General features: G+C 53.7%; 1 protein-coding gene across 1 annotated transcript; it reads right to left on the bottom strand.

Annotated features, from left to right (window-relative positions):
* Window positions 1-8,948: 8,948 nt before the first annotated feature.
* C2CD4C (C2 calcium dependent domain containing 4C) lies at window positions 8,949-12,660 on the bottom strand. The gene is made up of 2 exons (XM_066278470.1): window positions 12,536-12,660; window positions 8,949-11,960 (listed from the first exon to the last, which is right to left on the bottom strand). Exon 2 carries the CDS (start codon window positions 11,919-11,921, stop codon window positions 10,659-10,661), a length of 1,263 nt encoding a protein of 420 aa, XP_066134567.1. The 5' UTR covers window positions 11,922-11,960; window positions 12,536-12,660; the 3' UTR covers window positions 8,949-10,658.
* Window positions 12,661-13,953: the final 1,293 nt, after the last annotated feature.

Here is a 13,953-nt window from a genome sequence, read left to right as displayed (position 1 = left end):
AGAAAAAGAAGGAGGAGGAAGAGAAGGAGAGAGAGGGGGAGGGGGAGAGGGTGTTTTGAATGGATGCCAAGGGAAGGCCTTTCGGTGGTGAGAGTACTGTGGAAGTCTGGAGAAAGGGAACACCAGCCAGCCACTGGAAAGGCCATGAGGTTGGGCATTGCCTAGCGCATTGGAGGATCAGCAAGAAGGGCCCGGGTGGCTGGAGTGCAATGAAGTGATGGGGGGAGAGGAAGGAAGTGAGGGCAAGAAGGTGACAGAGTATGTCGTGCAGGGTCCTGTGAGCTCGGGACGACTTGGGATTTTACCCCAAAGGACATGGGAGCCTTGGAGGGCGGTGGGCAGAGCAGAACGTGCCCATTCAGTGTCACATCCCTCCAGTGTCTATTACCCGAACAGGCAGTGGGGTCGGAAAGCCAAACCTGATTCAGTTGCTCACAGGCGCACTCTGGTGGCTGCGATGGAGAACACACTATGGGCAGCGCCAGGATACCAGCCTGGAGAGAACGTGCTGGTGCAAGTGGGATGGTAAGGGCAGACAGTTGGGCCCAAAAGGGGGGAGAAGTGGGCAGGTTCTGGAAACGTTTTTTAAAGATTTCATTCATTCATTCATTCATTCATTTTAGAGATTGGAGAGGGAGAAAGGGAGAGGGAACGAGCAGGAAGCATCAACTCATAGTTGCTTCTTGTATGTGCCTTGACTGGGCAAGCCCAGGTTCTAGAACTGGCGATCTCAGCATTCCAGGTCGATACTATATCTACTGTGCCACCACAGGTCAGGCTGGAAAATTTTAAATATTCTTTTTATTGAAATATAGTTTATAGTAAAGTGTACAAATCATAAGTGTATCAAGCACAGTGAACTTTTTAAAAAATTGAGGTCACATCGCCTGGCCAGCTGATGGCACAATAGATAGAGCACCGGCCTGGGATTCAGAAGATCCAGGTTTGAAACCCCAACGTGGCTGGCTTGAGAGTGGGCTCATTAGGCTTGAGCTCAGGGTTGCTGGCTTGAGCATGGGCTCATAGACATGACCCCATGGCTGCTGGCTTGTAAGCCCAAGGTGGCTGGCCTGAGCAAGGGATCACTGGCTGGCTGGAGTCCCCAAAGTCAAGGCACATATGAGAAAGCAATCAATGAACAACTAAGGTGTAGCAACAAAGAATTGATGCTTCTCATCTCTCTTTCTTCCTATCTGTTCCTCTCTCTATCTCTCTCTCTTCCCATGTCTCTGTCTCTCTTGTTAAAAAAAAAAAAAATTGAGGTCACATGAAAGTAAACATTTTAGGCCTTGGCCAGCTTGCTCAGTGGATCAAGTGTCGCCCTGCATATGGACATCCCAAGTTTGCTTCCCCAGTCAGGGCACACGTGAGAAGCTACCATCTACTTCTCTCCCCCTCCTTCTCCCCCTTTTCTACCTCTTCCCCTCCCACAGCCAGTGACTCGGTTGTTTCAAGCATCACCTGGGCACTGAGGATAGCTCAGTTGGTTGGATGGTCAGCTTCAAGGGCTAAAAATAGCTTTGTTGATTACTGTATGGGCCCAAGACAGGGGTTGCTGGTGGATCCCGGTCAGGGTGCATGCGAGAATCTGTCTCACTGTCTCCCCTCCTCTCACTTAAATAAATAAATAATTAAAGTAAATATTTTAGTGAGGGATTCAGCATCATTTAATACATTCATAATGTGCAACAGCCCTACTATCTAATTCCAGGACATTCTCATCATCTCAAAAAACAGCCCCATTGCCTGACTGGTGGTGGTACAGTGGATAGAACTTCTACCCAGAATTCTGAGGTCCTGGGTTCAAAACCCCAAGGTCGCCAGCTTGATCACGGGGTCACTGGCTTAAGTGCAGGATCATTGAGGTGATCCCAAGGTTACTGGCTCGAGCCCAAGGTCTCCAGCTTAAGCAAAGGGTCACTGTCTCAGCTTGAGCACCCTGCCATCAAGGCATGGGTGAGAAGTAACCAATGAACAACTAAAGCAAAGGAACTATGAGTTGATGCTTCTCATCTCTCTCCTCTCTCTCTCTCTCTTTCTCTCTCTCTCACTCTCACTCTCACTCAAAATCAAGTTAAAAAAAAGAATCCCCGTCTTCATCAGCAATCACTCCCCTTCCCCCTCCCCACCTCTGACACCCACTAACCCACTTCTTCTCTCTGTGGATTTGCCTGTGCATTTCACATAAAAAGAATCACACACTCTGTGGCCTTTTGTGTCTGGCTTCTCTCACTGAGTATATGTTTTAAGGTTCATCCATGTTGTAGCAAGTGTCAATGCTTTACTCTTTTTCATCACCAAGTAATATTCCATTGTATGAATGTACTGTTGATTCATTCATCCACTGATGGACATTTGGGCTATTTCTACTTTTGGGGCATTGTGAATAATGCTATTATAGACATTAATGTAAAAGTTTTTGTTTGATGAAAAGTTTTTAACTCTTTTGAGTATACCAAGGAGAGGTATTGCTGGATCATGTAGTAATTCCACATGGAAATTTTTTTTTTAATTTTTATTTTTATTTATTTATTTTAGAGAGGAGAGAGAGAGAGGAGAGAGAGATGGGGGGAGGAGCTGGAAGCATCAACTCCCATATGTGCCTTGACCAGGCAAACCCAGGGTTTCGAACCGGCGACCTCAGCATTTCCAGGTCGACGCTTTATCCACTGCGCCACCACAGGTCAGGCCACATGGAAATTTTTGAAGAACTGCCTGTCTGTTTTCCACACCAGCTGTACCATTTTACATTTCCACCAGCAATATGTAAGCTTCCAATTACTCATATCTTCACCAACACTTGTTATATTTTGTTATTTTGATCACAGCCATCTTGTGGGTGTGAAGTGGTGTCTCCTTATCACTTGCATTTTCTTGACTAATGAGCATCTTTTCATGGGCTTGTTGGCCATTACTCTTTGTAAAAGTGTTTATTCGGGCGTTTCGCCCATTTTTCTTAATTGGGCCATTTTCTTGTTATTGTTACTGAGTTTTAAGAACTTTTAAAAATATATTCTGGGGGCCTTGGCCAGTTGGCTCAGCAGTAGAGCGTCGGCCCTGCGTGTGGAAGTCCCGGGTTTGATTCCTGGCCAGGGCACACAGGAGAAGAACCCATCTGCTTCTCCACCCTTCCCCCTCTCTTTTCTCTCTGTTTCTCTCTTCCCTTCCTGCAGCCAAGGCTCCATTGGAGCAAAGTTGGCTAGGGCACTGAAGAAGGTTCCATGGCCTCCTCCTCAGGCGCTAGAATGGCTCTGATTACAGCGGAACAATGTCCCAGAAGGGTCGAGCATCGCCCCCTGGTGGGCATGCCGGGTGGATCCCAGTTGGGCGCATGCAGGAGTCTATCTAACTGCCTTCGCCTCCAGCCCCCCCCCCCCCGCTTCTCACTTAAGAAAAATACAAATATATATATAATATATATATTAAAAATACAAATATTATATATATATATATATATATATATATTCTAGGACTAGACCCTTATGAACTCAGAGAACATTTATAAATAAACTCACCACAGGAACCACCACTCAGATGAAAATGTCAACAGTGACAGCTCTCCAGAGGCCATCTGCGTCCCCCTTCTGGTCACTACTCCCCAAGTGGCCATCCAACTTCCATCATCGTAGATTCATGTTCCCTGTTCTTGAACTTCTCTCTCTCTCTCTTTCTCTTTGTGAGAGAGGCAGGGAGAGAGAGAGACAGAGAGACAGGAACATCAAGCTATCAGGCTGTTCCTGTATGTGCCCTGACTGGGAATTGAACTGTCAACTTCTGCTTCGGAACGACAATCCAACCAACTGAGCTATCCAGCCAGGGCTTCTTATAAATGGAACTTCTTATAAATGAAATTTCACAATGTGTTCTTTGTGTCCAGCTTCCTCACTTAACACCAGTGCTGAGGTTAATCCAGGTTGTTGTGCGTAAAAGCTTGTTTTTTGCAAAAACATTTCAGGATGTGTTTGGTAGGCAAAGCCTTCTGGGTTTGCTGGTGAGTGGGATTGAGTGGGGCTGAGAAAGAGGAGTTGATGAAGGATTACCCAGCCCTCGCCCCCACACCTCATTCTCCAGCCCTCATCTCTCACATCCAGTCCCAGCACATCCCAGAGATTGTACATCCTCAGTCTCTGGGCAAGGCTAAATTCACCCACCAGTCAGGGAGGGCTCACCCTGCAGACTTCCATTGGGCCTACCACTCTCTCAGAGCCAGGTTTAGGTGCCATGCAAGTGCCAAGTCTGCCCTTACCCCACCCTTGGTGGAGAGTAGGCTACAAGGTATTGGAGGGAAACTTTCAGAAGAGCGTAACCTGTCAGAATTCAAACCCAGGCTGTGTCACCTGGGCAAGGTGTAGAGGGCAGGGTCCCCAGGGGAGGAGGAGCCTGCAGAGACGTGGGAAGGCAGTGTGAGTAAGCTTGAGGGCTTGGGGTCTGCACTGGCCCTGATTCAAATCATCACCCTGTCACCTTCCAGCTGGGTGGCTTTGGGCATGTCATTTTGACTCCATGTACCTCAGTTTCCCCCTGTGAGAATGGGGTCTGCAGAGTTCTGGTGCAATTCCAGTGGATCATCCTCTCACCAGTATGGGCCATTGCAGTGTGGATGCATACATTATATAACCCTGGAAGAAAGTGCCTGTAACATCTCCATTAATCAGGGGGAGGATAAACTGAGGCCCAGGGGGGCCTAGCAGCCAGCTGTGAGCATGGAGCCAGGACTCATGCTTTTGCAACTGGTGTCAATCCTTGGTCGTTGGAGCCAATTCAACACCAACAGGAATCCCCAATTTGGGGTGTGGTGAAGGAAACTTTATTCAGTGTAAACAAACATCTCAATAGTGGGACAGCACCAGAGTAAGGTGGCCATCTGGCATGGTCGCTGTCCAGCTAGACAGCCCTGCTCCACCAAGACATCTTTGGTGTTTCAGCTCCAGCCAAGAAACCACATTACTTACTGGAAACAGAAAGTGTGCTCCCATTTAGCCATAGGGGAGCTGACTTATATAGACAGAAGTCCCCACCTCTGGTTCCAGATTGCTCCATCTTCATGCAAATAAGGACTTCAAACCTCACAGTTTGATTGGTCCTAAAAGCACTATCTGAACTGGTTGGAATGGAGCCCCTCTGACTGGTCAGTAAAGATGCTACTGGAGGTATCGCTGCACAGCTTCAATTGGATAGGGGAAAACTCAGTCCTATTGGTTGAAATACAATTCCAGGAACTCGTGTATAAGAGCTGGCTCATCCAGCAGGGAGACAGGGAGGTAGGGCAGTGCAGGCTTCTCCCTGAGGTGCAGTCTGTGTGAGAGGCCCCAGTTTAGAAGCAGCTGCTAGGTTCTGTTCTTTAAATTTGAGCCCTGCTAGCCACCAGGAGCTCTACTTAGTAGGTGTCTTCTTTCTCCAGATCAACACACTGGACACCTGCCCCATGCTCCTGGCCCCCGTGGGGTAAGGGGGTAGGGGTGGACATGGGTTTACTCCTTGTGGGGAAGAAGGGTATGCACACACAGGTCTTCATCCATAGCAGCTCCTTTTCATTGAAGTCATTTTTCTCCTCCTGTCAGCAGACCCAGCTGCAGGCAGCCCCTCCTTCCCACTCTCAGAAAAGCTGAGAAGAAAACAAAAGCTTAATTGAATCCCACACTGGGGGAAGGGGGTGCAGGCAGCTGGACAGAGGGGCAGGTGCAGTGGGGAGAGGCCACCAGCCGATGGAGTCCAAGGAAGCCCTGGGCCTCAGTGGGTTTGATCGTAGTCTATAATTATCATCCTAATGTGATTATATTATCATTGCTATATTATCCCTGCTTCTGTGGAACATGCCTGTACATAAGCTCTTTCCACACATCAGCTTGGGCCTCATCACCAGGGCTGAAGCATTGCTCCTGGGGAGTCTGAGACCCACACAAGCCATGTCACTCACCCAAGGCCACACTGCATCGTGGAGTGAAGTCTCAGGCTGGAATTCCACCATGGAACACTTCCAGGCATGTCAGCCTTCATATTTGCAGGCCTCCAGATGTGCCAGGAAGGCAGGCACTGCACAAGCAAAGGCTCCAGAAAGGGTGCGTGGGCTTCAGTATGGAGCACGCATGGGGTGTGGCCGTGATGAGTCATGGAGGGTTTCCAAGCAAGGCAACTGGAGAAGGGAATGGACAGACTGGGGCTGCCAGTGCAGCTGAGGCTGAGGTGGGGTAGAATGGAGGGCTCAATGGGCTGGATTCCTGAGCTCCTTCCCTCTACCCCTGAAATATGCCTGCTATCCCAATAATTCTTTCCTACTTCAGGTTCTGCTCCTTCTGCAAAGCCCTCTTGATGAATGCTCACTCCCTAACCCCAGGGCTACCTTCCTCAGCTCTCTAGGATGCCTTCCTTCCTGCCAGATGGGAGCACACCTAGCTTGGTGCTTTTCCTCCTTTCTACTGGAGACTCACTCTATCAGTGTTCCTTGGCTTCAAATGGAAAAAAAAAAAAAGAAAGTCAAACTGACTTAAGCTAAGAAAGAGCTTTTTTGACTCTGACCTGAAATGGTGAGCAGTTATGGACGTCAGCCACAGCTGGGTCCAGGTGCCCACAAAGTCTCCAGGCATCTAACTCCTTGTCTCTTGCCTCTGCTGTTCACTGTGCCGGCTCCTGTAGAGAGCCACTGTATCTGAATGCGTCCGGCCTACATGCAGCTGAGAGCAGAGGAAGGGCCCTGCTCGGCCTCGAGTGACCTGGCAGGGCAAGGTCACTAAAACAACTTCAAGGCTGTTCGTGGCATTGATGCCAAAAGCAGGGCCAGCGGTGATACAATGGATAGAGTGTCAGACGAGGATAACAAGGACCCAGGTTCGAAGCCCCAAGAAATCACCAGCCTGAAAACAGGCTTGGAGCCATCGTGTCTCCATCAGAGCACAATGTTCCACCTGGCCCAAACTTTATGTCTGTGTTTTCCTTAGTCCTCCATCCTCACCCCCACTCAATCTTCACTTCCCTGCCCTGGTCGCGGCAGGCTCCACTCTGAAAAAGGGATACCATTTTGTGATTTGCTCCAAATGAGGAGCCGACTACTTACTAGTGGTGGCCCTGGATGCCCACAGCCCTTCTGAAAGCAGGAAGACGGAATGGTAGCTGGGCTGGAAGGAGAGCGCCCATGCTGCCTTTGTTTGCACTGTGGGCTGAGCACTGGGACGCTGCAGGTGCAAACAACAGATCATCCTCATCAGATCGATAGTCAGGGTTGGGCCGCCCTGAGGAAGAGGCAGTGGGTCAAGACCCAAAGGCAGAGTGAGAGAACATAGGTGAGAGTATCCTCAGTGAGGAACCAGCATGGAGAGAGGAGGGAGGGGGCTTTCTTGAGCCACTGTCCCATTATGTCCTTTTGGGGATTCTGAGGCACAGGGAAGCCAGAGCGCACACACACACACAAGCACAGACACATGGTGACACACATGTAGTTACACTGCAACACTCATGCACACACTCACATGATTACATGCATGTACAAGAGTACACACAGAGAAACAGGTTCATAGCCCATTTAGACATGCAAGCACACATACACGCACTTGCCGACTGACACACACATGGCTATACTGTATGCATACATGCACTCACATGGTTATGCCCCCACTATGACAGTTGTGCACAAACACAACTGTACTCTCATAGGCACTAACTACACTAACATGCACACACTACATTAACATGCACACACGTATGCATAAGGCACACATCAATATACATGTGCAGAAGCACATGGTTGTGTGCATGCACACATAGTCCACACACACACACACACACACACACAGGCTGCCCAATGATGAGAGGCTGATGGGAAGAGGAGAGAAGGCACCCGGTTGCCCTGGCAACACATCCTGGGCCCGGACCAGGCCTTGTTAGCACAGCTCATCTGGCAGCTGTCAGTGAGTGGAGGGCTGTCCAGGACCCCAACCCCACACAAAGGTTCCTGGTGGCTTCATGACAGCCCTGAGAGTCTGAGTCCCAGTGAGAATAAGGAGATAAGCAGCAGCCTGGGTCCAGAGCAGGAAACAAGGCCCTGAACTGGGGTCCCTGCCGGGAGACATAGCCTGCTCTGGGGTGTGTGAGGGAACAGAAGGGTGAGTGCTGGCCTCCAGCTGGAACATTTGCTGTCTGATTTCTGTCTGACCGCAGGGGCTGAGGCAGACCAGATGAGAACGAGGGTTAGGTTAGTGAGAGCACTCCTATTTTGGCAGCTGATAGGATCCAAGAGGGTCCCCATTAGAGATGGCACCACATGTCTAGTCTTTGTCCCCAGGGTACAGAGCCCAGAAGTAGATCCTGCAAATTCTCTCCTCAGTGGCTGCAGTGAGGGCACAGGTTTGAGTCCTGGCTTCTCTTTCTTTCTTTTTTTTTTTTAATTTTTTTTTTAATTTTAGAGAGAAGAGAGAGACAGAGAGGGAGAAAGAGAGGAGAGACAGAGAGGAGAGACAGAGAGAGAAGGTGGGGAGGAGCTGGAAGCATCAACTCCCATATGTGCCTTGACCAGGCAAGCCCAGGGTTTCGAACCGGCGACCTCAGCATTTCCAGGTTGACGCTTTATCCACTGCGCCACCACAGGTCAGGCGAGTCCTGGCTTCTTTTAACTAGGCTGCCTTGGGCAGGTTACTGAACTGGTGAAATGAGGATGTGGACAAACTTTTCAGGGGCTGCTGCAAAGGCTATTCATGTAGATGGAGCAAGAGGGTAAGAGCAATGCCCACAGACACCTGCTCAGTGAATGTTAGCTGTTGTTATAACAGGGCCTGGGGGGCACCCACGGCATGGCCTGTGCAATTTTGCTTCCTGCCTCCACCCAAGAAGAGGGCCTGAAGGGGTTGTGGACTTCAGTGATCTTGAAGGCTCCCACTATCCTCCTTGGAATTCAAGACAAAATCTCTCTTGTTATTAAACAGCAAAGAAGACAGGTATCCACCCCCGCATTCCCGAAACACCTTTATTGCACTAAAAACAGCATTTATTAAACAAACACACTTAGGGAGGGTGTCTTAAAGGTTTACCCACAGTCAACTTTGAACACAAATATATGAAAGAGTGCAGGGGAATATAAAAATGGGGGCTCTAGAGGGAAAGTAAGGGAAGGGAGAGGTCAGGGTCAGAGAGATGGGGAAGGGTGTGAGCTCTGAGCCTATAACTCCATGCAGGGCCTTCTGTCACCTCCTCAGTTCACACGCCTGGCCCTGATGGTCCCCAGGTTCCAGAGTGAAGGGGGGCCCTATGAAGGCAGGAACAGGAGCACAAAGGAGCAGGCACAGGACAGAGGCCAGAGGGGGCACAGAAAGGGACCCCAACTCCAAGGGCCCTTCCATCTCAGTCTGTAGGGTGCACTGGTGCTTTCCCCAGCCCTGGAGGAAATGTTTTTTCACCTCTCCCCTGGTGGAGCTTGGAAACCTAGAGTTAGGAGTGACAATGTTTGAACAGGGAGGGACACTCCCAGGATCCCAATGGGCTGCCCTAGTACATCCATGCCCAGTGGGCAGCCCAGGAGAGGTAAAGGGGCTGAGCTGGCCTGGCCTCACTGGCCCTACTTCAAACTGTACCATTTGTTTCATTGATTTGGAAAACCTCCATAAACATCATTCAACAACCCACATGCTGACACAACAAGCAAATCCATGCAGCCACTTAGCAGCATAAAAAGCCACAACCAGCCTTTGTCTCTCTGTCCCACTCACACTAACCAAAACTATTACACATGTGGAGTAAAAGTCACAACCATCAGTCACTGAGCACCACTCCCTGGTGTCCAGCTGCCAAGGGGCAGAATGGCAGCTTGGGAGGGATGGGGGCTGGGGGATGAGGGATGGGGGCTGGGGTCCAGGGGCTGCTCTCTGCATGTCTTCTAAGCAGCCCTTCTACAGGAGGGAGGCTCCAGATGCCCCAGCAGGGCTGGGGGTCCCAAGCAAGTGCAATGGACCACTCAGGCAGGCCTGTGCCCAAAAAGAAAGCAGAGAAGGTGTTGGAGGAAAACGTCTCATGGGAGGATTGTCTGCTCCAGGGACAGAAAGGAGCCCTTACTCCCACTTTCATCTTCTGGGACTTCAGCAGCAAGAGCTCCACAGCACTGCTGCCTCCATGGGGCACTGTTGGCAGAACCCTGGACCTAACACTGCTTTTTTTGGGGGGAGGGCATCTGGAGGGCCTGGAGGAGGATAACATTCATGCAGCACAGGAAAAGATTCAGCTCAGCCTCAGGACTGGAGACCTCTAGGTCTGTGATCCACCTCGGCCACTTCCTAGCACAGGTTCCCAGCCACCTGAGAACCCCTTTCCAGAACTCTGAAAGGGGTCTGAGAACACGTCCAGGGGCATGGAACTTGGAACTTGGAGCAGGGAGGCAGGGTGGGGAGATGCTCAGCCCTGGCAAATAGCTTTCTCTTCCCTAGCAGCCCCCTCTCTTCCTCCTGCAGAAAATTTAATACATAAAAAAAGTATCTCAATCACCATTCAGCAACCCAGGAAAGCCCTGGCTACAGCTGCAGTGTCAGCGCCCAGCCCAGCCTTAGTTTAAACCCACCTCCCCCTCCTGGCCCCTGGGCCAGCTCACTGGCCTCCTGCCCCTCAGAATCTGAGTGGGAAGAGGAGGTGGGGGTTCCCCTGGGCACCTGCAGGACGGATGGAGGGTGGGCAGCAAGGGGCCTTTACAAGAAGGGGAGCAGGGAGGTCAGAGGCAGCTCCTTCTCCCCCAGCAGCGTGTCCCGCTTGAGGCTGCTACCCTTGTTGACCACCTTGATCCTGAGGGCCAGTTTTCGGACACTGGCCGGCCCCAGGCCATCAAAAAAGAAGTCCTCATTGAAGATGGGGTGGCGGCTGTTCTTAATTATGGTGCTGCGCTGCTTCTGGAGCTTTCCGGGCACCAGGCATAGGCCGACGCAGCAGTTGATGCTTCGGGCATCGCACAGGTGGTCGTACAGGCCCTCGGCGGCCAGCAGCCGCACGCGCAGGCGAGCCTGAGCCACCTCGTACTCGGCCAGCAGCCGCACGCTGCCCCGCGTGCCCATGCGCACCGCGTGCTCCGCGCGCGGCACCGGGCTCGGCTCGGCGCCCGGCTCTGGGGCGGCCCTCCGCGTGAGGCGGCGGCGCCGGGCCCCAGGGCTGGTGTCCGGCGTGCTGTCGTCGGCGGACAGGGAGCCGTGGCGGCCCACGGAGTGCTTGAGCTGGCTCACCTTGGCCTGGCTGTCCTGGGCGAAGCCTTTGAGCAGCGACACGGAGCGAGAGAGCAGAGGAGACCCGAACGGGGAGGACTCCGCCGAGGACCCCGTGTCACTCTCCCCACCACTGAAGTAGCGACTGGGGCTCATGAGGGCCCCGCCGGCCTCCTTGGACGCCCCGTCGCCCCCGTCGGCCTTGACGCCCCCCCTGCGGCGCCGCGCCCCCGGGGAGCCCACCTGGGCCAGGGCCCCGTGCTCGCTGTGGAACAGGGACTCCTTGCGCCGGGTGTGCGGGCTCTCGGCCAGCGTGGCGAAGCCGTAGGACGTCTGCGCCTTGGGCACGGAGGGCAGGGACATGGCGCTCTGCGCCTGGGGGTCGGAGTTGGTGGCGGCCCCCTCAGCCGGCCAGTCCTCGGCGCTCTCGATCTGGATCACGTGCCGGGTGGCCGCCTTCAGCAGGCTCTTCCTCTCGGCCGCCAGCTTGGCGGGCAGCCGGGGGCTCCGCGGGGCTCGGCGGGGCGAAGCGGAGGCCGGACTCGGCTCCGCCGCGGGGCCCAGCTCGGCCTGCGCCTCGGGCTCCGCGGGGCCGGCCGGCAGCTTAGGGGGGATAAAGAAGTCGGGGATCTTGTCCGGCGTGAGCACGTTGCTGTACAGGGGCCCCTTGGAGGCCTTGTCCGCCGCATCGCCCCCAGCGGCACCGTTCTCCCCGGACCCCCGCAGGCGCTCCAGGAACCACATGTTGGTTTTCTTCATAGGGGCGGCAGGCGGAAGGCCCGGAGGGGGCTGCAGAGTCTGGGGAGAGAAGCGGGTTCAGGAGCCGCAGGCCCACGTACACTGGGCAGCGGAAGGAGGGCTTCCTGGCCCCTGCCCGGGGGACCTGGCCAGTGCCCGGGCCGGGAGGGCCCAGGACGGGGCGGGTGGGCCTGGCCCCGCTCCCACCTCTGCAGAGGGTCGTGCGGAACTTCCACGCACCCAAGCAAAGCCGAGGAAGGTGGGGGTGGCGCTCTGGCTCTAGGCAAGCTCCCAGGGGAGAGCGGCCCCTCTCCCACTCCCACCTCCACTTTGAGGATCTCAAAGCGCTTTTTAAAGGGTTTCACTCTCTGTCTACAGGGACAACACCTCAGGGCGTGGGTGGACCCCCAGGTGTCTCTGCTCCTGGCCCCCTCCCCTCAGGCTCCCACCCACCTGTGGCTTCTCCCTGGGCTCTAGGCAAGCGGGGTGGGGAAGGGAGAAGCGAGGAGACGAGAGACCCGCAGCGCAGCCGACGGGCCCCTCCCCTCTACCTCCCCCGCCCCCCGCTAACTCAGCTGGGGTGGGGGTGGGGTCTTCGCAGCCCCCGCGGAATGCTCAGCGGCCCCTACACTCACCTGCCCGCGTTGGTGGGCCGAGGCTGAGGCTGTCCCACGAACTCGCGGGGGTCTCGGCGCCAAGGCTCGAGGGCTGGGGCAGGGGGCGGTGGGGATGCAGCCACAGCTTCCACAAGGGCGGCGGCAGCAGCGCAGTCGGACTCATTCACCGGCCGCGGCGGGAAACCGCCCAGCCCGGCCGCGGCGCCGCCGTATTCTCCCTAGTACCGCCGCCTCTCCCGCCCCCGCCCCCGGCCTCGCGGCACACCCCCACGCCACCCCTGAGCCGGTCGCAGCAGGAGCCTCAAGGGGCCCAGGGGGCTGACGAGGGTAGATGAGATGGAAGCAGGTGGTCGCGGTTGCTGATGACCAACCCTAGAGCTGGATGGAGCCGGCGAATGGGGCTGGGGGAAGCAGAAACCACAAGCCTCTGCCTCAATTCATTTGGAGTGGGACGCAGACCCATACTTGCTGCAGGCCATTTCTCTGGTGACCAGGTTTCCTGACTTACAATGACGAATAAAACAATAGCAGTAATAATAACTGCAGCTGAATTTACCACTGAGTGCTTTCTCGGTGCCAACCTCTAACGTCCTTCCCCAGCACTTCTCCCTCCGCTCCGTTTGCAGGAAGAAAGGTGAGGGTTTTCTTCTAGAAGGAAGGACCCAGCATCTAAGCCCTGCTCCTCCTAGTGAATGGGCATTGCTCAGTGCGTTCACCCCAGAAGCCAGGGAGCAGACTGCTCCTCCATTTCACAGACAAATGCTTATTGAGCACCTACTACTGGATGATGGACTGTGGGGATACAGCTGTGACCAAGGGATGTAGCCCACTTAGTGATGTATGCCAGGGGAGCGGTGCAGACAGAGAAGTACACGGGTGAATAAGAATTATAACAGGAAAATGTGATTTGAGGAGAGAGGGGAAAGCACCAACCATTGTGCCGTCCACAGATGGAGAAACCCAGGCAATCTCAAGCCTGGCGGCTCCTAAGATCTCATGGTGCCTTTGGGATCACACCATGTGCCTTGTGATGTGCTAGCCCCAACCCCCCTGCTTTCTCACTCTTTGACCTCCCTCTCAGCTTCAGTTTCCCCTTCTGGAACCTCAGGCTGATCAGACCTAAGTCCAGTGTCAGTTTGTGAGGAACCAGCAAGATAATATGGCCAGATGGAGGCCCCACCCCTCTAACACATCCATTGTACCGATAGTAAGATGGGGTTTAGAGTCCCATTGTCCACATAGGGAAAGCAAGGCTAAGAGAGGGCCATGACTCCAAGAGATCTGTCTCAGCTTTGCTCACCCAGCAAACACAGAGCCTCAATTTGTGCTGGAACAATATGGGGATGGCCCATCTGCCAGGGGAGACAGGTACCAATGAATGCATCACCTCACCACTGCCTGGGCCAGCCCCTGTGTCACAGCCTGACAGAGTTCTC

This window comes from Saccopteryx bilineata, chromosome 1 (assembly GCF_036850765.1).
Source record: "Saccopteryx bilineata isolate mSacBil1 chromosome 1, mSacBil1_pri_phased_curated, whole genome shotgun sequence".
Classification (NCBI taxonomy): Eukaryota; Metazoa; Chordata; class Mammalia; order Chiroptera; family Emballonuridae; genus Saccopteryx; species Saccopteryx bilineata.
Note: the sequence above shows the minus strand (reverse complement) of the source record. Positions and strands in the feature narration are given on the sequence as shown.